Raw genomic sequence first — 26,124 nt, 5'->3', positions numbered from 1 at the left:
AGTGGGTGGTTCGTGAGATAATATCGCGAATCGCGACAGAGCTCCCGTGCTAATGCAAGCGGCACGTGATACCGCTCCGCAGCCAATCACGTCATGTGTGGCTGTTGCTAGGGGCCGCGGGCGGCTGTCATTGTTTACGTGCAGCGTCTCTGTACCAGGAAACCATCCCTAGGGTTTCTTTTGCACCTGCCTGCACCCGCGTCCCCGCATACCACTGTACATACAATGTCAATAGGCTAAGCCCAAATGACCAATTCGGATACGACAACATCACCGCCTCGGACAGGACGACCCCATCACCACCCACCACCATGAGCGCGCCCGGGCCCGCGCCAAATGGCCGCCCCTTCGCCCGCAACTCGCGCAACACTCCCTTTGCCAGGAATACAGCGGCCATGGTCTCCTCGCCGCTCCATGAGAACGGAGACTCTGCCATGGGTCATCTGCGCAATCGCTCCCTCACAAACCTCACCAGCCCGCCACTGGGCCGCAGTGACTCTGCACGCCTGCGCTCCAACTCGCACCGCAACAGCACACCCGTCGGCACCTTTGCCCCGCAGTTCATCTCCGAAGACGACAACGAGGCCCCGCGTCTAGGAGGCATCGTAGAGGGCGAGAACGACTTCTCCGGCAAGCGCTATGTCTGGCTCAGAGACCCCACCACAGCCTTCGTCCGTGGATGGGTTGTCGAGGACCTGCCAGGAGGACGTATCTTGGTCCAATGCGACAATGGCACCCAGCAAGATGTCGACGCCGATGCCATTGACAAGGTCAATCCCGCCAAATTCGACAAGGCCGACGACATGGCTGAACTCACACATCTGAATGAGCCCTCAGTCATCCATAACCTCCATATGCGATACCAGGCCGATCTGATATACACCTACTCCGGACTCTTTCTTGTCACCGTAAATCCCTACTGCCCACTACCCATCTATTCAAGAGAGTACATCAACATGTACCGTGGGCGGAGCAGGGAGGAGACCAAGCCACATATCTTTGCCATGGCTGACCACGCTTTTCGGAATCTTATAGAGGAAGGCACCAACCAGAGCATCCTCGTGACGTGAGTCAGTCCAACACTAGAACAACCGTAACTGACCCTCTACAGCGGAGAATCCGGTGCTGGTAAGACTGAGAATACCAAGAAGGTTATCCAATATCTAGCTGCCGTCGCCAACTCAGATACCCCACGCGCAAAATCGGGAGGACGCAACCTCTCCAACCTCTCCGAGCAGATTCTACGAGCGAACCCTATCCTCGAAGCCTTTGGTAACGCGCAAACGGTGCGGAATAACAACTCGTCCCGTTTTGGAAAGTTCATCAGGATCGAGTTCTCTCGCACCGGTCACATCGCTGGCGCGTACATAGACTGGTATCTATTGGAGAAGTCAAGAGTCGTGCGCCTCAACTCGAACGAGCGCAACTACCACGTTTTTTATCAGCTGCTGCGCGGCGCACAGGACCAGATGAAGCAGGACTTTTATTTGAACAACAAAGACACCGACGACTTTGACTACACTAGACACGGCAACGATGTAATTTCCGGTGTGGATGATCGCGAGGAGTGGAATGGCTTGATTGAGGCCTTCCATGTCATGGGCTTTACCGAGAAGGAGCAATCGGGTATCTTGAAGACTGTCGCTGCAGTCCTACACTTGGGCAACATCCGGGCCGTCAAGGAGAGTCGACGGGCAGACCAAGCCACCCTCAATCTTGCAGCTGAGCAGCAAGCTCAGATAGTCGCCCAACTACTCGGCATCTCTGCCGATGACTTCATCAAGGCCCTCCTACATCCTCGTGTCAAGGCCGGCAGAGAGTGGGTTGAAAAGGTTCAGACGCCAGAGCAGGTCAACCTTTCTATCGATGCCCTTGCAAAGGGTATCTATGAGCGTGGTTTCGGTGACCTCGTCGACCGCATCAACCGTCAGCTCGATCAGACTGGTGGCGGCGGTGACGACTCACATTTCATTGGTGTCCTTGATATCGCTGGTTTCGAAATTTTTGATGAAAACAGTTTCGAACAACTTTGCATCAACTACACTAACGAAAAGCTGCAACAATTCTTCAACCACCATATGTTCGTCCTGGAACAAGAGGAATACGCTCGCGAACAGATAGAATGGAAATTCATCGACTTTGGCCGCGATCTCCAACCGACAATCGATCTGATCGAGTTGCCAAACCCCATCGGTATCTTTTCTTGCCTGGACGAGGATAGTGTTATGCCCAAAGCCACCGATAAGAGCTTTACAGAGAAGCTGCATTCACTATGGGATCGCAAGAGCACCAAGTACAAGCGATCAATGCTGACTCAAGGCTTCGTTCTCACACATTACGCTGCTGAAGTAGAGTATTCGACGGAGAATTGGCTAGAAAAGAACAAGGACCCATTGAATGACAATGTCACACGTCTCTTGGCTGGTTCCACTGACAAGCAAATCGCCAACCTTTTTGTGGACTGTGCTGATGCGGACGATGGCATAGGCGGGACTCGTAGCCGTGTCAAGAAGGGCCTCTTCCGTACCGTCGCTCAACGCCATAAAGAGCAACTGTCTACGTTGATGACCCAGCTCCATTCCACACACCCTCATTTCGTCCGATGTATCCTTCCAAATCACAAGAAACGACCAAAGCAGTTCAGCGCCCCTCTCGTTCTCGACCAACTGCGATGTAACGGTGTATTGGAGGGTATACGTATTGCACGTACTGGCTTTCCCAACCGACTTCCCTTCGTGGAGTTCCGCCAAAGATACGAGGTGCTTTGTAGAGATCTCCCCAAAGGCTACCTCGAAGGGCAAGTGGCGGCGAGCATGATTCTCGAAAAGATCAACCTCGACCGGTCATTATACCGTGTCGGAATTACAAAGGTCTTCTTCAGGGCTGGTGTTCTTGCCGAATTAGAGGATCAACGCGATGCGCTCATTCGGGATATTATGATCCGATTTCAGTCCGTAGCTCGCGGGTTTGTTCAACGCCGCCTAGCCCACAAGCGTCTCTATCGAGCCGAAGCCACTCGGATCATCCAGCGTAACTTCCAGGTCTACCTCGATTTGCAGTCGAACCCATGGTGGAGGCTTTTCGCTCGCATGAGGCCCATGCTTGGAGCGACACGCCAAGCAGCAGAGGTCAAGAAGCGCGATGAGATGATACACCAACTCGAGGCAAAGATGCAACGAGAAGCTGAAGAGAAGCAACGGGTCGAGGACGAGCGAAGACGCGCAGAGATGGACATCCAACGTATCCAGAAGACGCTTGAGAGCGAACGTGCGCTCGCGCTTGACAAGGAAGAGATCTTCAAGCGTCTTCAACTTCGTGAAACTGAGCTCTCAGAGAAGCTTGCTGGTGCTATCGAAGATCAGGATCAACTCGAAGATCAGTTGGACGCTCTCGTGGAAGCAAAGAAGAGGACTGAGGAGGAGGCCGAACATATGCGCAAAGAGCTCGAACAAGCTGGACAGATCATCAGCAGACTCGAAAACGAAACACAGGAGCTAGAGGAGCAAAACGCACGGCTAGATCAGCAACTCAAGGAACTTGAAGTCATGCAGTCTCAGCGAAGTCAGGCCGAGGAATCATTAAGCCAGGAGATTAAGATGCTCACGAGCCACTTGAGCTTGAAGGAACGAAAGATTCAGGACCTTGAAGCAAAACTTCTTAAGACAGATCAAGACCTTGACATCAAGCTGGCGGCTTCTCAGAAGGAGGTACAGGCCGGCAAGAACCAGATCAAAGAACTTCTCGACGAGAACCGACAGATCCGCCAACAGATGGCAGATTTGTCCTCGACGTCTACAAGCTATGAAGACCTCATCAGACGTAAAGAGAGCGAGTTGGCGATTCTAAAGACCGACCTCAAGAACTACGAAAACGACCGACGGCTGTTTGACGACGAAAAGCGGACCTTGGCGTCCAAGCACGATGATCTTCAAAGCCGTCTCCGAGACGCGAAGGCGGAACTCGATGCTGTGCGCTCCCAAAAGCAACAACTAGAACGCGAAGCCGCAGATGCCAAACGCCTACTCGAGGAGAAGATTTCCGAAGATACTCAATACAGCGAAAGCCGGAAATTAATGGAAGAGCAGGTTGAAAGTCTTAAGACCGAGCTTTTTGATGTACAAAAGGAGCTCAGTCGGGAAAGACAATCGCGTGACGATGTCGAGATGCTTGGCGAACACAAATACGACACACTCAAGCGTGACTACGATGCGTTAAACGAATCGAAGATCACTATTGAAAAAGAGATGTACGCCCAGCAGGATGTTCTTCGGCGAGCTACGGAGACTCGCACGGCCCATGAGAAGGAACGCAAAGAGTACCAGACTGAACTTCGCACCCTTCGTGAGAAGTATTTGAAGTTGGAGGAAGAGAAGCTGGACGCCGATGCTCAAGCAGAACGCGCGCAGTCAAGGTTAGCTACGGAGCGACAGGCCGTACAACAACTCGAGCTTGAAGCAAAGGATCAACAACTTGATCAGCTTGAGGCGGAGCGCGATGACCTAGCTGAGCAAGTCCACAACTTGACGCAGATGCTTGCCGACTCAGACTCATTCAAGGAGCGCAATGACCAGCAAAAAGAGCGTTTGGAACGCGAGATAGTCACCATCAAGGGAAGACTTACGGCATCAGAGAACGACAACCGTGCACTTCTCAACAAGCTGCAACAAAAGAACTTGGACATTGCACGGTCCAATTCACGAGCTAGTGATACGCAACGTGTGAAGCTCACACAGTTGACTCACGAGAAGTCTAAGGCTGAGGAAGAGAATAAGCGCCTCTTCCGCCAACTTGAAGACGCACAGCTCACAATTGCGTCTTTGGAGAAGCAGAAAGAGAAGTTGTCGCTGGATCTTGAAGACCTCAACCACGAGATTGCAAGGGAGCACAAGACAAGCCGCAATGCGGAGAAGGCCTCCTCCACCATCAATTTACAACTTGCAGATGTCAACCGTCAGCTTGAGACCGAGCGCCAGTTGCGTACACAAGCTCAGGCCAACACGCGTGCAGTTCAAACATCGCTTGATAACACGAACGGCGAGTTAGAGGAATGCCATCGACAACTTATGCTTCTTCGCAAGGTCTTTGACCCAGACTCGGCCGATGTTGCAATCACTTATGAAGCCGCTAAGCCTGATATCGTGAAAACGGTGGATATTGCTGAACGCCTCGAGGCTGCCAACCAAGCTTTGCGTGTAGCAGCAGAGCGCTATTCACGTGCTGAGGCTCAGCTTGACGAGCTCCGGGAAAGGCATGAGGGCGAGCTCCATGATCTGGATGCACGCCATACCAATTCAAAGCGTGCGCTATTAGAGGAAATGAACGGCAGCCAAGTCAATCAAGCCAATTCTCGTCGATCGCCTACACACAACCGGAAAGACAGTGAGAACAGGCGACCGTTCTCGATTACAAACACCCCTCAAAACCAGCGCCACATCAGCAATGCGACGAACGATTCCGCACGTTCTGATCGAACCGTTGATACGGTTGCTTTCAACAACCGCATGGACATGGCTGCCGAGCTCGAGTTGGTACAGAACCAGTTGCAGATGTCGGAGATGCAAAACAAACATCTCCAAGATCAGCTTGGACGCTCGCCTATGCGTAACGACTGGCAAGATGACAGCCCCTCTGTCAGAAGGGTGCAGAAGTTGGAGCGCGAGAACTACCGTCTGCACGATATGCTTGATGACTCTGCCACCAAGGTTTCTTCACTTGAGCGAAGCCTTCGTTCCGGCCAACTCTCTTACCAGGAAGTTCAGACCAAGTCACACGAGCAACTGTTTGATCTCTTGACATCGCAAGAGCAGTCACGTAAATCCGTTGTACAGGCCCACAACACCGCTATCAATGAACTCGCCGACGCCAAGACGGCCTTTGACGACATCAAGCAGGCCAAGCTCTCCTTGGAGTCTGAGCTTCGCGAGATGCAGGCTGAGCTTGAAGACATCACTGATGAGCGAGAGCTGGAGCACGCGAACCACAACCAACTCCTCCAAGAATTTGCTGATCTCCAGATCCGTTTGGATAACGAGACATCGGCCTTGGTTGATGCACAGTCGAGCTTGAACTTGTACAAGAGCAGGGCCGACGAATACTTTAGCAAGTTGGAACAAGCCGAGATTGCCGTATTGAGAGCATCTCGTGCAGAACAATTTGCAAAGTCGCAAGCTCGGGAAGCTGAAGATACATGCGCGACGATCATGGCAGAGCGGAAAGAGATGGACGGCATGGTCGAGGACTTGCAGCGACAAGTCCAGCGGTACGATGAACGCGTTGAAGACCTCTCGACAGACTTGGAGACGGCTCTGCAAGCCAAGAAACGATTACAGAACGAGCTCGAAGATTACAGAAGCCAGCACGCTCACGATGTTGAAGACAGCGAAACTTCGCTAGAGCAAACACGAAAGAAGTATCAGTCCGAGCTGGCATCCCTTACCCAGGAAATCGACCAAGAGCGCGAGAATGTCATCCACGTCCGCGAAGAAAATGGTCGACTACGGGAAGAAATTGAGGAGTTGAGAAACAAATGGGACGATGAACTGTTGAACTCATCGACTTGGGCGAAGGAGAAGAGCCGTCTTGAGATGACGTTGCAGACTATCTCTAACTCGCGCGACGAGGCCGCCAATGCGCACAATGAAGCGCAATCCAAGATCGTCAGTCTGCTGTCGCAAGTTCGAAATCTACGAACCAACGTCGACGACCTCGCAGCTGAGCGCGATTCCGCCATTGAGGAAAAGAAGCGTCTCGAGTCGCGTCTCCAAGAGGCTGCAGATGCGCTCGATGAACTGTCTCGCTCAGAGTCTCCAGCTATGCGCAATGCGGCTGCTTACGATCGCGACTTGCTAGAGCTCAAGTCCGGCTTGGCACAACAGGAGGACATTACTGCCGCTGCAGTAGGCAAGATGCGTCGTGCAGAGGCTCTTGCTCAAGAACTGCAAAAAGATATTGTAGCTGAACGGGAAGCGAACGTGAAGCTTCACAAGGACAAGGCTGCTGTCGAGAAGGGGCTGAAGGACCTACAGCTTCGGCTAGTAGATCTCGAGACGAAGGGCTACAGCGGATCAGCTGGCAAGGACGTCCGGTTCCTCCATGGACGTATTCAAGAGGTATGTCAACTTCCTTCGTGACGAATCCAATTTGTTGACCGATACTAACTTTTCCATCAGCTTGAAAAGGCCCTCGAAAGCAGCGAATCCACTCGTCTTTCCGAGTCTCGCAGTGTCCGCAATGTGGACCGTACAGTGAAAGACCTGCAAACACAAATCGAGCGTCGCGACAAGCAGAACGCCCAAGTCATGGACGATCTTAACAAATCTCGCGACAAGATTTCTAATCTGCTCGCCACTATCGACGATCTGCAATCCTCTGACTCCACGAATCAACTCGCTGCTAAGCGTGCCGAGCGTGAACTCCGCGAAGAACGAGAGAAGACCCTGCGTCTCGAGCGCGAACTGGAAGGTTGGAAGAACCTGGGGGGCCAGCGCCGCAGCACCCTTGGCCTTCCCGCAGCACCAGGCAGTGAAGCAGGTGGCGAGACGCGTTCAAGGCGAGGCAGTTCGATTGGCCTCCTGATGGGGGAGATGGGCGAAGTAGCCCCCAACGACAAAGGGAAATTCGGCAGCCTACGCTCCGGCCTCCGTCGTGTCAGTGGCCAAAAGGGTTTTTTGTAGTAGATGGGATCTCTGAGGGGAGGGGTGCATGGAGGTCCCGGTATCCAATAATGAAGCTGAGTCCGCCGTTGGAAGAAGAAGAGGGCTTTGCAACGAGAGTTGTTGATGATATTAAACGTCCTGTCGTTACCGGAACGGTGGAGTTGGGTGAGGAGGAATATAATACCCTAGCGAAGGTTCTTGCGGAGGACAAAATCCCGAGTACCCCGCATGATGTTGAAGAGATGGACGTTGAGATTACGGATGATGAGAGTAAGGTTGGGGATGATGGGGATAGCGCTGTGGGTGGTATCAAACGGAAGAGGACTGTTCGTGTTGTAATTAGGTCTAGGGCGTTCTTATAGGGCTGTTAGATGCTGGACTTGTGTTGCGCCTCCTGTGGGGGTATACCCTGGGTCTTGTTGGCATTCGGCTGCTTTTTTTCCTGCAAGGCGTTTCGGGTTGGGATCATACATACCTTTACGATGTTCCATCCGACTTCGAGAATTAAGATATATATATTAATTATTGTCAATTGCTTTTCTTACTTCATAACGGTGATCTTCGTAGAGAATAAGATTAAATATGGTAGATCAATAATCTCGCTAGCATAGCCAAGGCCGCCAACGATTACATTGATTAGGCAAGGTGTTGAGTGTCAGGTGAAATTTTGTGTTCATGTATCATCATGGCAACGTGCTCTTCGGATGCTAAAGAGAACCAAGAGGCAAAGGGACAAGAGACAATGTTGGGTAGACCCGCATAAAGGCATCAATTCGTGGGAATGCAGATTTCTAAATTATGTTTGACGACACAGCGCCCCCCAGCGCTTAGAAGCAGAAGACTTGGTCTTCGAGCTTGCTGACTGGCCTCGCCTTGGCATAGCCCAGGCTCTCGGTCGCCTTCTTCATGGCTGCGACCATAGGAGGTGGTCCGCAGATAAGAATTTTAACGTCGTTCGCAGGCGCTGGCAACTTCTCCTTGATCATATCGGCGGTGACGAATCCAGTGCCACCGGTCCAGTTCTCGGGTGGGTTGTTCAGAACGTAGTGAACATTGAACTTGGGGTCCTTGGCCGCTAGCGCGTCAAGATCATCTTTGAGTAGGATGTCTTCGGGGTTGACGTTGGCGAAAATGAGGTCGACAGCTGTCCTGTCACCTGTAGAGCGCCCACGCATGATAGCCTTGGCGATCTGCAGCATAGGGGTGATACCAGTGCCACCAGCAATCATACCAAAGTGCCTGACCATGTTGGGTGTGTAGACCATGGCGCCCTTGGGGCCCTTGACCTTGATTGTGTCTCCGATCTTCAAGTTCGCGACGTGCTTGGAGATGTTGCCCGTAGGGTAGGACTTGATGAGGAGGTCGACATGGCCCTTGTCTTCGTCGGATGTGATGGGTGTGTACGAGCGCACTACTTCTTTTGGCTGACCGTCGATGGTAGCGGCGAGGGAAATGTGCTGGCCGATAGGAAGACCAAGGATGTCGGTCGGACGTGGGAGCTCGAGGCGGTAGATGGCGGTATTATGCGAGAGGATTGTCTTCTCCGAGAGCTTGAATTCCTGGAATTCCGTCGGCTTCAGCACCTTGCGGCTCCCACCGCTACTGCTGCTGTACCAAAGGAAGCCGCCCAGGACAGCGGCAAACGCTACCGCCAAAGGCAGCAGCTCCATGAGTGATGGCATTGTCGGCCTGCACAAGCGAGAGAGATTGATATAGGAAACGTGAAAGGCGGGGGAAGGAATAAAGAAGGAAAGAGGTGGGGAGCTGGAGAACTGACAGAAGCCGACGTGACAATTCCGCGACCGCCCATCCTCCCGATTGGCTGCTGAGACGAGACTTGGCAGGGTTCGACCGCATATCGCATCGCATGCGCGTATTAGGGAATCGCACCCAGAATGCATCTCCTCCATCAAACTACGCAAACGCGTATACTTGGAAACATCTTTGCGCTGTTTACACAGCCCGACCTCCTGCATCACATACCTTGCTCGCATTGATATGAGCTTGGACGCCTTGGCTGGTTACTTAATGTCGCCACTAAACTAGATTGAAAGCCCAAGCCTCAGAAAACCTCCGAAACGCGTACATCAATGCTGGCGCAGTCTACCCCAAAACGGCAACATTATTTCTAGATGGCGCGTGTGAGCATAACTCACTTTCTAATACGACGCGAGAAACATGGTAGCCCAATGCACTCCACCACATACTACTTGTCAAAATAGGTTACCAAGACCAAGCAACGCCGACGCCAATGCCATCCAGCGAATCACCAGTAGGAGGTGTCTGTTCCCCAGATCCACAGATGCGTTGCAACAACGTCAAAGTAATTACGACCTAAGCACGACTCGTGAACTCTAGCGTGTCATAAGATCTGCAAGGCAGACCTGTCGAACATTGTTTCATCGTATTCATTGTGATTAAACCACTGTTGTACTTCGGACGTGTACACATATGGTAGAGCTCATATAGAGGTGGCATATCCATCTGTAGTAGCAATTAGACTCATGACACACTCGTTTTTTCTCTTTCAATACCATCATCATGCGTCTATCCATCCTACTCTCGTTAACGATTGCTTCGCTTTGCAGCACGCTTCCTATCGTTGAGCAACCTGCAGGTACTTGCTCCAACCCGCGCATCAGGAAAGAATGGTATGTATCATGAAAAAAATCATCTTCCCAAGACCTCCACTGACAGTCCCCTAGGCGTACGCTGAGCTCTTCCGAACAACATGCCTATATCGATGCCATTCAGTGCCTGAAACGCGCACCTTCCAAGGGCACTGAGATATTTAGCACCCTGAAGACGCGATATGATGACTTCGTCGCGTTACACATCAACGCCACGCGAGGTCGGTTGCAAGCACCACTCACCAGCCTACATGTCAGCTAACAACCTCTGACAGGCGGCCAGGATGCCCCGTCACTCGCCAACCCAGATGTTCCAGCTCGTAAGTGACCATTGCGAGATGCATCAGCTATCAGAAGCCTTATACTAACCATTCTGGCTCTAGCCAACGTTACGCTTTACGGTGTTCATACCGTTGGTGTCTTCCTCCCCTGGCACCGCTACGCCATCTGGGTCTTCGAATCTGTGCTTCGCTCGGAATGCAACTACACTGGCGCACAACCGTACTGGGACTGGACTCTCGATAACCCGTCCACAGGCAACGGCTCCATCCTAACCTCACCCGTTTTGGAGGCTTTCGGGGGTAATGGTGTCGAGCCGTCGGGCTGCATTCAGAAGGGTCCGTTCTCCGGGCCTGAGTTCCTGAATATTGGGCCTGTCGAGTCACTGGCACCGAATCCGCGCTGCTTGACGCGCGCTGTTGATGTCGATCTGTTCAATATGGGTTCTACTTGGCAAGCCATTTATCCGGCGACCATGCAGGCGAATAATTATTATCAGCTTCAGAACTTCATCGATGGATTGAGTTTTGTCGACGATGCGGATAAAATCCCCACGGAAGCAGGTATCAACCCACATGGTCTAGGACATCAGACTGTTGGTGGTGATGTACGTATTCTTTCGTTCGCCACACTCTTAACTCCATCCAAACACGCCGCTCCTTAGTCATACTACTCTCATAAGTACCCATGGCAGCCCACAGGCTAACACAATCCTTTAGATAAGCGACATTTACTCCTCCCCCAATGATCCTCTCTTCTGGCTCCACCATGCCCAACTCGACTACATGTGGACACTCTGGCAAACCCGCGACCCTGCCCGCCTCACCGATATCAGTGGCCCAAGAACCATAGAGGGCTTCGGCCCCGGTCCCGATGCCGTCGAGCAAACTACAGCAAATACGCCGGTATGGATGGGTTTCGTGGGCGAGGATGTCAATGTTGGCGCCGTTCTGGATACGATGAACCGAGAGGGTGGGGGTGTGTTGTGCTACAAGTATCAGGACTCACCATCGTTGGTCGGGCGGGAACTTTAGAATTTCTCATTTGCAACGAGCAAGAGCTTGGGAATTGTGCGTTTGTTCTTTTCTTCTGGAGTGGCGAACCGGTTACAGCACCCATCCATACCTTCAGCCAGTCTGGCATATCTCGAGCGTGCGCCCCGTATCTTACGGCTGCTCAACACGAGTATCAACTCAATACACTCTTTGGAGGCTCTTCAACCTCATGCTGATCGCAATTCTCTGACCCACTCTCGACAGCCTGCGCGCTGGTTACCTTATCAGCACCAAACTCCCTTATGACCAACCATGCTGGCAAGACCGCTACTCCCCATAGCGCAAAGTTCCAGTATACAGCTCCAACCTCGGCGAATACCGTTACACTCGTGATTCCGTAACTAACTGCCTGCCAAGCGCTCTCGCTTCCTCTCAACAATGCGGCGTAGCGAATAACTTCAGGTTCGTCTACCGCTAGCTGGCCAATCACAAAGTATAGAAACAGGTAGTTCATTTGAAAACCGGCAGTCAAGAATATGAAGACGGCGAAAGCACGGCCGAAGCCAGGCGAGACCCAGTCGTATGTCGGTTTCGAATCGCGGAACTCAGTGACGAGTACTGTGGCCCAAAGCCACCAGGCGCCTTGCAGAACGACGATAACCCAGAAAGTACTACGTGCGCGGGTTCTCAGAGGTATCTTGATGCGGTCTAGGTATTGGCCGAGTATGTTTCCTGTGGTTACTGCGACAATGCCGGATAGCAACGATCCGAGGGCGCGGGCACGGACGGAGAACCATACTGTTTGCGAGTTAATAACGAGCCCTCTTGATACTTCCTGAGGATGGGTACTGTTACTTACAAGCGAGATAGGTGAAGAAAACTGCTTCAGAGAAAACAGCTTGGCCAATCCAAAGAAGGATGAGTAAGAAGCGTTTCGTGAAGAACAGCCTAGTAGTTTGCTTAATCTCAAACCAAGGATTGTCCAAGATGGCCAGGGTGACTTTCTTCCCGTCCTTTCTTTGTACCTTGCTGGGTCGATTCAGGAATAGTCCTACTACCGGACCAACGCATTGCAGAGCAATGAAGACCAAGTACACCGTGTACGTGACTTTGCCAGCTTGATCGCGGTCTGCATTGAGACCAAGGTTGATGGCTCCTCCAAGGATCTGGCCAGCAAGTCGGTACGTAAGCCAATAGCCAAGTGCTTTTCCTTTATTCCAAGGCTCGGGGTATGCAATCGCGATTGCGGCTTCGGCCATCCAGAAGACACCTGCTGAGATGCCGCATAGTGAGGAACCAAGGTAAATAAACCACTCAGTTCCGAAGCGGTTGTTTGTATAAAGCGCTGCTGCGTAGGGAGCGTAACCGATGCTGTTGCTGATGTCAAAACTGACATTCGTCCACAAGATATTTCCACTTACGTTCCAAACATCAGTGCTCCTTTGATTCCGATGTAATGCACCATCACACTGCTAAAATAGCAGCTCACAACCATGAGACAAAAGGTGAGCGCGTTGCCTGCGTTGACAAGGTGTGGTGATTGTGCCCCGCCAGCACCGAGACTGTTCATCGCGCCCCAGATACCTGGTGCACTAAAGTTGCAAAGTCCCAGAATGGTCATGTTGAAGAACGTGGAGCGATACCACTTGACTGTTCTTTTGTGAGCCCGTGGTGTCTCGATGTCTGATTCTGTAAGAACTCACCTGGATAGTCTCGCTTCTCGACCCCTTCATCACTGCCATATTCGACGGAGGTGTCTGAGTTGGCCATACCCAATGCTTCTGCAAAATCACAACACGAGATGTAGAGAAACCGTGACCTTTTCTGATTTGAACGTCCACCAGGCAATGGATAGATATAGCGACAACGCGGCACAGGAATGCTTCATACTACACTGCGTTAGTGCAGCTAATCATCCATCCCCTGCACATGAAAAAACCCGAGAACGACGCGATAGGACGCCTGGTAAGCCACATTTCTGGTATTTCTAAATAATCATCCCAGGTCTTCCGAGTATGCTCCAGACCTAACGAGAAGCACCTCCGTATGCTGCCCCGGTCTTACTTCGGACATCGCCTGTAGTGGCATGATGATGGGACAGCACGCCATCTTGGAGGTACCTGACGATGTATTGCGGGACAGCTAACCCCAACACGTGGGGACTGGTGCGTAAGCGCGAAATAAGGCCTAGTGAATAGGTGGGGACATACGATAAGGACAGTAGCAAGATCACGCAATCTGCATCCAGAATTGTGAGCCAGGAGCAAGTAGTCTAGCAATCGAAACGAGCATGCCTCATAGCGACAAAGTGCGTGGATTTTGATAGAGCTCAATGCTTTCGTTCTTGGCTTAAATATATTTATCGCTTAGAAATCTAGTGCACCAAAGAGTTTTCGTATTGTACCATTGCGCAAGCAGGGTATCTTGGTGTGAGTATATACGGAGCCAAGCATTCGAAAGACTCGGTACTAGTATCTATGACTTCCTCTCTGCACCTGGCACATCCCACCAGCGTTCATGAAGATCTCTCAAATCTATTTCTTGACCAGGCGCCCTAAGATATGAAGTCAAATCAGTCGAGTCATCCAGTTCTGCTTCCGTATAACCGTTGCCAAAGTAGGCGAAGCGATTGCCCTTGTGCTCGCGTTCGTACTCCCAATCTTCCCAACGTGGCTCCCGTCTAGCGATGGTGAAGTGCGCAGCTGAACCAGGCCATAAGCCATGGATGCGCTGTCCAGGAACTCCACCGTTGTTCCAAGACGAGCAGTTATCAGTCAAGACTGTAGTAGGGAAAAAAGCATCACTGTAGTCGACAAAGTCGTCTGTTGCCTCCTTTGATGGCGCTATAGACTTGTAGCCTTGTGTGGAAACTTTGCGAAATACTTTCGCAAAGTATGCAAGCGACGTCTCCACGCCGTGCGGTACCGTACCGGAAGGACCAGTAGCGTGCGGCCCAGCTAGGAAGAACAGGTTGGGGAATCCAGGTGTAGCCAGTCCAAAATATGTATAAGGGAAGCCCCATTTACCTCCAGGCTTCCATGCTTCATGTAGATCCTCCCCACGCGCCTTAATCGAAAATGGTGGAACAAGGTCGGTATTGGCGCCGGTCGCGCAAAATATCGCGTCGAACTCGAATGTTTTACCATCGACCGTTTCAATACCTGTAGGTGTGAAACGCTTGATAGGCGCCTTGACAAGGTCCACATTGTCTTCGGTGAGAGACTCTAAGTATCCAGGGCCTGGTGTGAGTCGCCTGCAATGCGGCGCAAAATCCGGTATCAGTCCGTCAAGCAGTTCGGGCTTTTTCGCTACACGCTTCTTCATGACTTCAATGAACTGCTCTCGCATGCCTTGGTTCTCGGTCGTTCCACGAATCATGGCTCGGAATCGTCTCCAATATCTATCTTCCATATCCTTCCGGAAGGCCAGATACGTTTCAGGGTCTTCTAAAGCCTTGCGCTGTTCCTCGGTGTATGGCTGAGGCTCAAAAGTCCGCTCATCGCCAGCCCATGATGTTGCGATCCATGTTGGATTGCGAACGAAGTGGGTGATGTGTTTTGCAACGGGCTGTAAATTTGGCACAACCTGGATACCGCTTGCGCCATTGCCAATGACAGCGACTTTCTTGTTTGTTGGATCGAACGATGTATCCCAATTCGATGTGTGCCTTAAATGGCCTTGGTAGTCATTCAAGCCCGGATAATCAGGTAATTTCCATTGGTTGAATCGGCCAATGGCGGTGATCACAAAATCGAAAGTCTCCGTTGACGTAGTTCCATCTTTAAGGTTGTGCACTGTCACCCGCCATTTGGACTGCGCATCATCCCACTCTGCTTCGTCAACGCGATGCTGAAGTTTGACATATTTGTAAACATCGTGCTTCCTAGCCTGCGTCTGCCAATAGTCGCGAATTTCAGCGCCTCGCGCAAAGATCTCAGACCATTGCGTGTTGGGTGAGTATGTCGCTTGGTATACATGAGCTGGAATGTCGCATCGCACTCCGGGATAGACATTTTCAAGCCACGTGCCGCTCTGTATATCGTCAGTTCACCCATCTCATGGCTATCGCATGCACTTACAACATCATTATTCTTCTCAAAGATGGTCAATTCGATGCCTGGTACTTTGGCAGGCAAAAGGATACCTGCATTGATACCAGATAGACCAGCACCTATGACTGCAACACTGACCTTGCGCGCATGATCGAGGCAATGGGTTGGATCCAACTTCAACTTCGAGGCGGGATACGGAGTCGGCAGGGTAGTGTGAGTTCCAGCCTGCTCGATGCCCTCTAATGGTACGAGGTGTTCCGTGAGCTGTGCTACGCGTCGCGATGGCGTTGACTCTGGTCCCGCAGCGGTTGGCTTGACCAAATTGGGTAAGACTGAACTTGGCGCCATCATGGAATCAGCAGGACGTGTTCTTTACTTCTCTTGCGATGATACCCTCTCACCAGACGTACGTCTTTTCCCATGGCGACTTTAAAGCTCTGGTGTGAGCCGCCTCATTATCGCTAAACCTCCTGATGAGTACCGAAGCCGTAAGACGCTATCAGTTCCGGTATCTGTTCCAGGCCTGCAGAGCCGGTCTTGCAGAAGTGTAAGCACGCCTTTTCCCCACTCGCTGTCGGAATTTCGCCGTATCAACCGTTGTGGATGTCGTGCTCACTCCCCTGCGTTGACGCCACATCGCGCTCCTGGAATTGGAGCAGCAGCGAGGACAAATGATGTGCGTCCAAAACTACACAAATTCCGTGGCATTGGTTCGCAGTGCAAGACACGGTTCCGAAAACGATCGCGTTGTAGAGCAAGTTTAATATCGTTGCGTACTACTGTAACCTGATTTTCTCACACTGCACGCTCAACCTGAAATCGTCGTATATCTTTACATGTCTTGAGATTTGTCTGCGTACACAGCATGCTACTAAAAGACAATTGCTTTTACTCTGGAATAACATGGTCCTTAGCATCAATTCCCGCCTTCCATCGATATGTTGATGCTACGTGCTCCTCGAGCGGACCTTTCTGTCCTTTCTTCGCGTAAAAGTTTTCTCGATATGTGCCACCAGGCACAGCATAATCATCCCAGAACAAACCTCGCTTCTTCAGCTCAGGAAGTAGCAACTCAATCACGTCTTTAAAAGACTGCGGGAAGAGAGCGTACGCCTATGTCCATCAGAATCAATCGTGCCACGGGAGTCAGACAAAACTTACCACGTTGAAACCGTCAATATCGGCCTCGTCAATCCAAACTTGCAACCCATCCGCTACTTGCGATGGAGTTCCAACAAGGATGGGACCATTCCCGCCGATACTCACGTGTTCCGCGACTGTATGTTTCGTCCATTTTGAGGTCCCAGGGGAAAAGCGAGCGTAGCCTTCGACAGTAGATCGTACAGCATTGCTCTCTACGTGTCTCAGTTCCTCGTCGTCTCCATACTTACCAAGGTCAATCCCAGTCCAACCACAGAACAGCGTCAACGCTCCTTCCAAAGACGCGTATCTTCGATAATCAGCAAGCTTAGCCTGAGCTTCTTCCTCAGTGCGGCCAATGATGGGAGTTACAAGAGCAATAAATTTGATGTTCTTTCCGTCCCGACCGAACTGCGATGAGGCAATTTGTCGGATCTCCGTGACATTCTTTGCACAGACCTCAGGCGCATGGGCGGAAACAAATATTGCTTCTGCGTTCTGTGCTGCAAAGCTTTTACCTGCTTTCGATGCCCCCGCCTGGAGAATCAGAGGTGTGCGTTGCGGGCTTGGTTGGCAGATATGAGGGCCAGGCACGCTGAAATACTTCCCTTCGTGGTTGATCTCGCGCACCCGATCAGGTACCGTATACACTCCCTTCTTCCGGTCCAGCACAACTGCATCATCTCTCCAAGATGACTCTAACAGCTTGTACATGACCTTTACGTATTCCTCAGCCTGGGCATAGCGCTCATCGTGCTGGATTGTATTAGCAGCAGTTTCTCAACCTGGCCACGATACTAACTGGTAATTGCTCTTTCATACCCATATTCCGCGCAGCCGAGTCGAGATAGCTTGTCACGATCTGTAAACACTGTCAATCATGGAATTATCAAGGAGCCAAGTTCTCCTTACATTCCAACCGAGTCTAGAGCATGTCAGTCCTTGAAAAGGATAGGGAACTCGGCTGTCTTACCTTCCCTTCGAAAGATGGTCGATGGTCGATAATCTCCGAGCAAGGTGGTATGGCTGTTCATATGTTGTCGAAACAGTCACGCCGAATCCAATGCTCTTGGTCACTGCAGACATTGCGCTTACAATAGCCAAAGGCTCGTTGACTGGCCATTGCGCGCCTGAGATTTTTGCAGCATCAAGATTGCCGTTATAAACATCATACCCACCGAGCACGTCGGCTACAAAGATTCCGTGTATTTTGGCTTCCTCAAGTAGCTTCGCAAGCTCTACCCAGTGCTCGACGTTGTTAAACTCGTGCGAATGATCGTCAGGATGTCTCCACAAGCCTGGTGACTGATGACCACTACCTGTTTGAGATTACTTGTCAGCCAATGATAAGTTCTAGTCAGTCGAGCTGTTATTGATATAGAACGATTGGGTTCTTGAGGGGTTCGTCACGTGAACTTACACATCTCAACGAATGCATTGATGATTAACTTCTTGCCAGCACCAATCTTTGGCTTTGCATTTTTCGTATCTCCATTTCCATTTTCTCGAAGTCTTTTTGCCATTGTCGCGATAGGTTGTTTTTCCGCGATGTATCGAATGGTGTCGTGCGGAAGAAGTATCGTGGTTCTGAGAGGCGATGGTGTGCTTTGGACGCTCTCGAACGTGATCGCTTATCTGCGGGATGTCATCATACCATACCCAAAGTACTATACTCACTACATGTTTGTCTCCGATATAGGCCCTTCTATCTACGCTCATGAGACTACGCTACGGTAGGTTGGGGTTGCGGATCTGGGAATTTGCCGACCACTTGTATTGTGCCATCGAGCCCATAATTGCGACTATCATTTGCTCCACCTTACACGGCCTTCGGGGAGCAATGGAGCTCCCCTAGCCCGTTTTGAAGATCGACTTGCATATTCCCGGGAGATACGAACGTGGAAATCCGAAAGTTGGAGGTTGAAGATTGGAGACTGGAGATCATTTCGAGGGTTCGCATCCAAGGCGACTTTACCGCCTCTAGAATCTATGTTTCACCAACACTAAAGCCGCTAAACCTGGAAAACCTGAGTAAGACACCCATACAAAGAGACATTTCCAAAACAGAATCATCGCAAACGCAAGGAACCAGACAAACTGGGTCTCCCAAACAGAATGGAAACGCGAAGCAAGCGGGCCCGCAGCGTAGCAGCAGCGCTTCCAACAGACACCATATCGAAAAAAAGCAGAACACATCAGGATGTTCAAGAAAAAGATACAGAAGTCACGCTACCCCCAGTACAGTCAGCGTTGAAGCTACACATGATACGCCAACCATACGATGTCACTACGAACCACCCTCTTCCAACAATTCAACATGACTCCGAACTATTGGTAAAAGTGCAAGCAGTAGGACTCAACCCGATTGACTGGAAGGCGCCGTAAGTAACGTGAATCAACATCATACTCGCACACACACTGACAAATAGCCAGTGACTACAACTTCGGCATCCCAACCCTACCATACATATCCGGCCGCGAGTTCGCCGGGACAATAGTAAAAGTACCAAATGCAACATCACCTCGCAACATCAAAGAAGGAGACCTGGTCCTCATCCCATCAACAGACTATCGCGATCTCCGCAAAGCAGCATTCCAAGAATACAGTGTTGCTTCCTCATTCAACACCATCCGTCTCCCTCCCAGCATATCGCTCAACTCGGGCAGTATACTAGGCGTAGCATTTGTATCCGCCGCCCTCACACTAGGGATATGCATGGGCTTAGACTTCTCCAGCATAGAAGCCGGACCAGACCTCCTCAACATTGTACGCAACCTCGAGCCAAACAGTCTCCCGACGGATATACGACAAGAGTGCCTGTACGGCATCAGTGAGAAAGAACGTGTTGGGGCTGGGGACTACCTAGTCATCTGGGGCGCAAGTTCAGTATGCGCGAATGTCACGACGCAGATAGCGCGTCTTGCGGGTATCAAGATAATCTCCGTCGCCGATGCAGCGAAACATGGATCTCGGTTGTCGTCCACCAAAGCCATTGTGCCAGACCTGGTTGTTGACTCTCATGATCCGCAAAGAGCGATTCAAGTCATCAAGGCGAATACTGGTAGCAGAGGCGCACGCTTTGGGTTTGATACAATGGGCAAGGATACAGCAGGGTATTTGCTCAACTCTCTTGCCATCCCTACACCATCTTCGTTACCGTCTCCTCCTTCCACACCCCTGGAGGCTTCTTCCGCGGGTCAGAAATCCCATCTTGTGGGCCTGACTGGTCTGCCAAAAAGTGATATACCAAAGGGCGTTGAAATGCACAGCGTGCCTATCAAGCTATATCATGAGGTTCCGCAAGTGGGTGAGGCGCTCAGTGCGTGGTGTGAGCGGTTACTAGCCAAGGGCTTGTTGGTACCGCCGGATGTTGTGGGTACGGTCGATGGGTTGGGAGGCGTTAATGCGGGTCTGGATCGCATGAGGAGGAGAGAGGTCAGTGGAGGACGACTGGTTGCTGTGCTCAAGTGAGAAGAGAACCGTTTCATGTGAATACCAACAAAAGTACTTGGACCGAGCAATCGAGAGAACAGCATGTAGAGGTAAAAATATCCTAATGCATTTTGATATATAGTACAATCGCAAATCGTGTTTCGGCTCTACAAAGGCTAGACGGGGATTATCAAAAAGCAGTCATGGAGGGTATGCCATCGTGGTCGCTCGTCCAAAACTACACCAATATAATCCCCGCGCCGCCCAACTAGGCAGCGTCCAAGTCGTTGGTCTCCAAAACGCCAATCTAAAATGCATGATTTTGCTACGCCTCCCCAATGCGCCCATGATGCAAGCTCCATGATGATGGGTATAGAAGAAAAAAGGTGCATAGAGAAGCCAAAAGGGTATGCGCTAATAGACAAGGATGATGATGAAGATGATGATGTGCGTCGTCGTCGTAGGGATAAGAGTCATTTCGAGTACAATTCGTAAAGGGATTTGATCAAAGAGCAGGAAGCACCTTAATGTTCATCCTCACTGCTCCATGCGCCATCATCTTCCTGATCAATACTCTCCATGACCTCTTTAATAACTCCATGACTCTTTGGGTCCAAGTTCATAGCAATCGTAAGGTGTCGAATCGCGCTCGCGCGGTCTCGCAACTTCTTGTAACACCTACCAAGCAGGAAGTGGATATTCGGGTCGTCGGGTGCAGCGTCTTTGAGGTAGAGCAGCTCATGTAGGGCCTCTTGCGGTACGTTCAGCTTGAGTAAAACCTGCGATTTGCGGAAGCGTGCCATGACGGAGCGCGGTTCGATTTTAATTGCGTTTTCGAATTGCAACAGCGCAGGCTCAGTCTTCTTCATGCGGTCCAGAACCTGCGCACTAATGTTAGTTTCTCGCAGGCGGGCGAATGTAGGAGAAAGACTTACCAAGCCTACACGAACAAGGAGCATGGCGTTGTTCTGGTTGATCTCCGCCGCCGCCCGATAGTGTTTCTCAGCCACCTCGTACTTGCCCAGACGCTCGTAAACATTTCCAAGGCCATACCAACCATTGTAGTGCCTGTTGTCCGCGCTAATAGCATTACGATAGGCCGCCATGGCCTTGTCGAATTCTTCATTCGCTACATGCTCATGACCTTGAAGGGTGAAAGCATAGGCGAACTTTGGATCCAGTTGCGTAGCTCTAGAAAAACACTTGACAGCCTCGTCGTGTTGTCCATTTATAGAGCTGGCGTTGCCCAACGCACACCAAGCCTGTGGGGAGAGGCGGTCCTGGTCCATCAGCGTGTGCGCGAGGTGACCCAGAGCTACCTCGTCTCTGAGCTGCCAGAGAGTGTTGGAATACACTTCCATGTGTTCTGCAGAGGAAGGGGCCATTTCTCGTATCTTTCGAAACGTGCTGGCTGCCTCTGCGTAATGGGTGCGCTCATAGTGAGCCTTGCCAATTTGCGCCAGGACCCAAGGCGTTTCTCGTTGTGTTTTGGGCACAACTCCGAATGCCTCGAGTGCTTTTGCTGCATCGTATCGACTCAGATGGCGGTATCCAGAAGCTATCTTGAGGAGTAGATCAAGTAACCAGCTCAAGGCGTCCCGCTCCCGCTCCCGCTCCCGCGAAGTATCTGCAGGCGGAGCCATTCTAGGGGGTGGTGCAACAGCCGTGGCAGCCACGCTCGTCGGCCTGCTCTCTGGCTTTGAGGGTTCAGAGGTGTCGACATGGGGTTTCCTGTTGCCACTAACAACTCTGCCTACAGTCGAGCCAGTCGCTGATCGCGGCTTGGTGGGAGCTGCCGCCCTTGCTCTCCGCAGTTCGCGCCGCTCTTTCGACTCAAGTTCTCTGCTTGATGTACCTCCTGGTCTGCTACTCGAGGGCCGAATCTGAGTAATGGAGTTCAACAATCGTACACTGCGTCGTGGGGGCGCTGCCGTGAGATCGAGCGGTTGCGACTGTGGTTGTGAATGCGGGTGAGGTTGTGGAGGTGGTTGCGATTGGGGCTGTGGCTGTGGCTGCGATTGCTGCAGAGAATGGCCAGACACGGTTCTCTTATGTCCGTTCTGGTGTACGGGCCGGGGGATGTCCGTCTGGTCGCCCTCGGGATTGGTCTTGGTGCGAACTCTGGAAGTGATGGGGCGCATCTGGACTGGACCGCCGACCTCGCCCATCATGGCTTGCTCGTCGTGTATGTCCTGGCCGTTGCCAAAGGGGTTTTCGGCATCATGATATGAGTTGGGTCGTGTGCTGCGGCCGTTCAGCCTGGAGTGGAAGTTGGAGGAAGCAGGGACGGGAGGGAGCATATCGGGCGTGATTTTGAATATGTTGTGGGGGCGGACGACAGCGCCTATATCGCAAAGGCCGGTGAAGGCATCCCACATGAAGGAGTTGATCTTGAGCGCGTCGACAAAGTAATCAATAGCCTTTTTGGAGTCGCCGTGTGCTGCGTATAGCTTTCCCAACATACAGTAGCAGGCGGCGGAATCGGGTACATGTCGTCGTGACGTCTCGGAATGCTTGTCTGGAAGGTTGTTAGTCACAGGCACGGGTGACTACTACTATTACAGCTTCTTACTCCAGTGGTTACGTCCTGCCCATAAACCGCGCACCTTCTCCAACACCTGGGCTCCCTGCTCATAGCGGCCGAGGGCAAGACAGGCCTGGGCGAAGACATAGGCGCATCCCAGATGTTGCGTGTGGGCGTTCTTGGATCGCGCATCGTCCAAGGCTTGCTTGTATCGTCCCAGGCGGAAGTTGCAAAGAGCAAGGAGATGCGCTGCGTCCGGGCTGCGGGGGTCGAGAGCGTGCAGGCGGCCGGCAAGGAACAGGGCGTTTTCAACGAAGCCGTTGTCCAGGTGGTAGTGTACGAGCTGGCGCAGTTGGGCATTGACGCCTGGGGGTGCTGACATGCTTGCTGGGCGGCGACGACGACAAAACGGAACCTCAATATGGGGCGCTCATAGTCCAGGCGCTGTTGGCTATGGCGGCTGGGCTGGGGTTGTGGTGGTGTTGCGGGTAGGCGAGTGCAACGCGGTCAAGGTTGTTGGTTTACGCGCTATGGACGCCAAGGAACGCAGCAAAACAATGTTCCACCTACGTCTTTTGCACACGCTTTGTCTGCAGCCAACCAGCCAGCCCAGCCCCAACGTCCCAGCCATCCATTGATCGCACCTTCACCATGGCGCAGGTACGCAGACCCGTCCGCCGCTAAATACCACGCACCGTTTGCTGACAATTTCCCACAGAAAGCCACCAAGACGCTCGCCGCCTCCAACACCAAGCGCCTCAACCAAACCCTGTATATAACCCTCGCCGTCCATGGACTCTGGTGGCTCCTGCGTGCCCTGGTTTTCCGCGCCTCTCTATCACGCAAATCACTGCTCGTCTATGTACTCCTCTCGGCTCCCCAGCTCCTCATCGAGCTGTACTTCGAGCGTCTCTCCCGCCCCACCCTCACTGCAGATGGTGCCGTGAAGCGAGCTGGCGAGGACCTCGACGCCAAGGGCCTGACTGAGTACATGTGGGATGTTGTCTACTGGACTTATGGCTGCATCACCATGGCAGCCATTCTTGGTGACTACGCCTGGTGGCTATGGGTCGTCATCCCCGCCTACAGTGCCTATTCCGCCTGGAGCATGTACACGGGTATGAGGGGTGGATATCAAGACGCAGCGGGCGTGCCCCAGCCGCAAGTGGCGAGCAAGAGGCAGGCCAAGATGGAGAAGCGAGGTGGACAGAAGATGCAGTACCGGTGAACAAGTGTCTTCGTTGGCCATGTATTATACAGCATTATACATAAAACTACCCTATGCCTCGACCCGCGTAGGAATCTTGGGAATGCCTCTCTTGCGGTCCTGGTGCGGCACACCATACCGCCATCCGGCTGCGGCTGCTCCTCTTCCATCTCTGCCCGCAGCTTCTACGCTGACGTCCTTGAAGACGAAATCCCATCTCCGCTTCGGCACCACTTTCATGGCCCTAAGCTCCTCTTCCTTTCGCCTCTCCTCCTTCCTCTTCTTTTCCTGCTCTTGTTCAAAGCGCTGCTCTGCGAGCTTTCTGCGCTCGTCGAACGAGAGCCCCAACTCCGACTCACGCTCCGCCTGCACAAGTTCCGGATGGGGGATGCGTGCGTCGGCCGGTAATAGCGTGTTGTCAAACGCCTTACCAGCGTCTTCACGCGTGAAGCGCCGAGACTCGGCAACAGGCACGAAAAGCTGCTGGCGTGTGGCGGGATGTACCATCAGGTCATTGATGGGCTCGTGGGTAATCGGCCGTTTGCCCTTGTTCTTAGGAAGCGATGTGTCGATATGTGGAGTTGTTGGAAGCATGGAGAGCACCGCCTTGGAGTAGGGAAGTGCGAGTGTTTTGCCCTGAGCACGTTGTGTTAGCGCTTGTATAGCAGTGCTTTCTTCAAGGTTGAGTGAACAAGTCGACGACGTTCAGCAAGAGCATGACTTAAGTTTTGTAACCATGTGGATGTCTTAAAGACTAATCGATTTTTAAGAAGCTCATCATGTCGTGTTGTAGGGGGGTTGATGCATGGGTGAAAACATACCTGGGCTATCCACTCTTTCTCCATTTGCTTCAGTCGCACTACTGCGCCGACACGCTCATTGCTGACGCCGAACTCGACACTGGCAAGCGATACTGTCGCGCCGTCCTTTTTAACTCTGCGGTAGATTGCTTCCCGTAGGTCTTCGCTCAGAACTGGCTGGCTGCGGAAGTACTGATTGAGCGGGAATGGCCGCAAGTCTTCTGCCGTTTCAGGTGGAAGCTTGCTGTCATCTTGCTTTTCGCTTCTCTTCTTGGTTTCCTTCTCTTCAGCTGCACCAGACTGTATTGCGGCCTCTAGTGCGTCCAAGCTCTCCTGTCCTGCAGGCGCCGCTTCTGTGGTCTCTTCTGCCTTGGCTTCTACACCGGCTTGTTCTGTCTTGGTCGAGGCCGCAGCCTTTGCGCCCCCGTCGTTCCTCCATCCAGGACCAGCACGTACTAGGTTGCCATACTTGTCGTAAGCTCCCAGGTAGTTTGTTGAGTCTGGAATAGGTTCCTTGAGCTGCCGACCAGGCCCATTGAGCCACTCATAGAATTTCCGCCGCCGTAATGTGATTTGTGGACATGGTGTCTGTGAGAATTGCCGCGAATGCCGTGACGGATTCGAGACGGGTTGTGGCCGTGCAACTAAGCACTGAGTGACCTGTGATGGAGCGGCCGGTGTTGAAAAGTTTGAACACCGTAACCGAGGGGGCATGTTGGAAAATATGAGGGGGCTACCGCATTGGCGCCGGGTATCAAAGATGAATAGGAAGGGAAGGGAAAGAAGGGCGTGGACACGTGAGTAAGTTTGGATAGAGGGAGTAGTAGAGTTGAGTGAAGAAGAATGGGGACCTCGCAGGAAATTCTTAGTGACGCGCGATGTCGGTTAGCGCCTTGGCGCTCATGGGAACCATGAACATCACCTGGCATGGCGCCCTTTTGGCAACACAGTATAATCGTACAACTTTGTGAACTACATGTTCGGTAATGGAGGATGACTTTTATCAAGTGCTATCGGAATGCCACACACCTAACGCCATTGCTTGCGCCGAAGTATGGTATTGAAAACTAAGAGGCCGTTACATAGATGCCGAGGCAGACGCGAAAAAGTCAAGAAAGAGAGCCGCTACCATCATAAAAATATGCCATAGCGACCGGATCATGCATAACCCCAGTGTGCATAAAGCCCCGAACATGACTGGGAACTGTGAGCTGGGAAAGAACTTGCCACAGGCCGTCAGAGAGGATCCCTCCACTATCAACCTTGACCCAACACCTAGCCAGGAAACGCATTTCGAAGGTTCAATCAGAGCGCTGCGCCTTGAATGAATTTCCCAAGGGACATGATAAAACAGGGACGTGTTCGAACTCTTGGCCATACACCACAATATGAACAGCTCTCCCCAAAGG

The 26,124-nt window shown here is 52.0% G+C and overlaps 10 protein-coding genes across 10 annotated transcripts; 4 read left to right on the top strand and 6 right to left on the bottom strand.

Moving 5' to 3' along the window:
• Positions 1–395: 395 nt before the first annotated feature.
• Positions 396–7,673, top strand: ALTATR162_LOCUS5304 (uncharacterized protein; the record flags this gene model as incomplete). The annotated part of the gene is made up of 3 exons (XM_043312923.1): positions 396–1,066; positions 1,112–7,109; positions 7,170–7,673. The coding sequence occupies 3 exons, from the start codon at positions 396–398 to the stop codon at positions 7,671–7,673; spliced, it is 7,173 nt and encodes a 2,390-aa protein (XP_043168858.1).
• An 809-nt stretch (positions 7,674–8,482) lies between these two features.
• ALTATR162_LOCUS5303 (uncharacterized protein) lies at positions 8,483–9,337 on the bottom strand (the record flags this gene model as incomplete). The annotated part of the gene is made up of 1 exon (XM_043312922.1): positions 8,483–9,337. One exon carries the CDS (start codon positions 9,335–9,337, stop codon positions 8,483–8,485), a length of 855 nt encoding a protein of 284 aa, XP_043168857.1.
• Positions 9,338–10,196: 859 nt separating this feature from the next.
• Positions 10,197–11,598, top strand: ALTATR162_LOCUS5302 (uncharacterized protein; the record flags this gene model as incomplete). Its single annotated transcript, XM_043312921.1, has 5 exons — positions 10,197–10,306; positions 10,361–10,506; positions 10,561–10,605; positions 10,669–11,171; positions 11,284–11,598. The coding sequence occupies 5 exons, from the start codon at positions 10,197–10,199 to the stop codon at positions 11,596–11,598; spliced, it is 1,119 nt and encodes a 372-aa protein (XP_043168856.1).
• A 154-nt stretch (positions 11,599–11,752) lies between these two features.
• Positions 11,753–13,329, bottom strand: ALTATR162_LOCUS5301 (uncharacterized protein; the record flags this gene model as incomplete). Its single annotated transcript, XM_043312920.1, has 4 exons — positions 11,753–12,357; positions 12,419–12,930; positions 12,981–13,209; positions 13,263–13,329. The coding sequence occupies 4 exons, from the start codon at positions 13,327–13,329 to the stop codon at positions 11,753–11,755; spliced, it is 1,413 nt and encodes a 470-aa protein (XP_043168855.1).
• A 705-nt stretch (positions 13,330–14,034) lies between these two features.
• On the bottom strand, positions 14,035–15,959 carry ALTATR162_LOCUS5300 (uncharacterized protein; the record flags this gene model as incomplete). The annotated part of the gene is made up of 2 exons (XM_043312919.1): positions 14,035–15,591; positions 15,639–15,959. 2 exons carry the CDS (start codon positions 15,957–15,959, stop codon positions 14,035–14,037), a joined length of 1,878 nt encoding a protein of 625 aa, XP_043168854.1.
• Positions 15,960–16,499: 540 nt separating this feature from the next.
• Positions 16,500–18,274, bottom strand: ALTATR162_LOCUS5299 (uncharacterized protein; the record flags this gene model as incomplete). The annotated part of the gene is made up of 6 exons (XM_043312918.1): positions 16,500–16,724; positions 16,773–17,507; positions 17,554–17,613; positions 17,664–17,676; positions 17,725–18,070; positions 18,172–18,274. 6 exons carry the CDS (start codon positions 18,272–18,274, stop codon positions 16,500–16,502), a joined length of 1,482 nt encoding a protein of 493 aa, XP_043168853.1.
• Positions 18,275–18,866: 592 nt separating this feature from the next.
• On the top strand, positions 18,867–20,223 carry ALTATR162_LOCUS5298 (uncharacterized protein; the record flags this gene model as incomplete). The annotated part of the gene is made up of 2 exons (XM_043312917.1): positions 18,867–19,132; positions 19,185–20,223. The coding sequence occupies 2 exons, from the start codon at positions 18,867–18,869 to the stop codon at positions 20,221–20,223; spliced, it is 1,305 nt and encodes a 434-aa protein (XP_043168852.1).
• A 485-nt stretch (positions 20,224–20,708) lies between these two features.
• Positions 20,709–23,090, bottom strand: ALTATR162_LOCUS5297 (uncharacterized protein; the record flags this gene model as incomplete). The annotated part of the gene is made up of 3 exons (XM_043312916.1): positions 20,709–21,065; positions 21,120–22,702; positions 22,757–23,090. 3 exons carry the CDS (start codon positions 23,088–23,090, stop codon positions 20,709–20,711), a joined length of 2,274 nt encoding a protein of 757 aa, XP_043168851.1.
• Positions 23,091–23,359: 269 nt separating this feature from the next.
• ALTATR162_LOCUS5296 (uncharacterized protein) lies at positions 23,360–23,936 on the top strand (the record flags this gene model as incomplete). Its single annotated transcript, XM_043312915.1, has 2 exons — positions 23,360–23,368; positions 23,427–23,936. 2 exons carry the CDS (start codon positions 23,360–23,362, stop codon positions 23,934–23,936), a joined length of 519 nt encoding a protein of 172 aa, XP_043168850.1.
• Positions 23,937–23,987: 51 nt separating this feature from the next.
• On the bottom strand, positions 23,988–25,429 carry ALTATR162_LOCUS5295 (uncharacterized protein; the record flags this gene model as incomplete). The annotated part of the gene is made up of 2 exons (XM_043312914.1): positions 23,988–24,551; positions 24,737–25,429. 2 exons carry the CDS (start codon positions 25,427–25,429, stop codon positions 23,988–23,990), a joined length of 1,257 nt encoding a protein of 418 aa, XP_043168849.1.
• Positions 25,430–26,124: the final 695 nt, after the last annotated feature.

Source organism: Alternaria atra (assembly GCF_907166805.1).
Source record: "Alternaria atra isolate CS162 genome assembly, contig: 25, whole genome shotgun sequence".
NCBI classification, from domain to species: Eukaryota; Fungi; Ascomycota; class Dothideomycetes; order Pleosporales; family Pleosporaceae; genus Alternaria; species Alternaria atra.
Note: the sequence above shows the minus strand (reverse complement) of the source record. Positions and strands in the feature narration are given on the sequence as shown.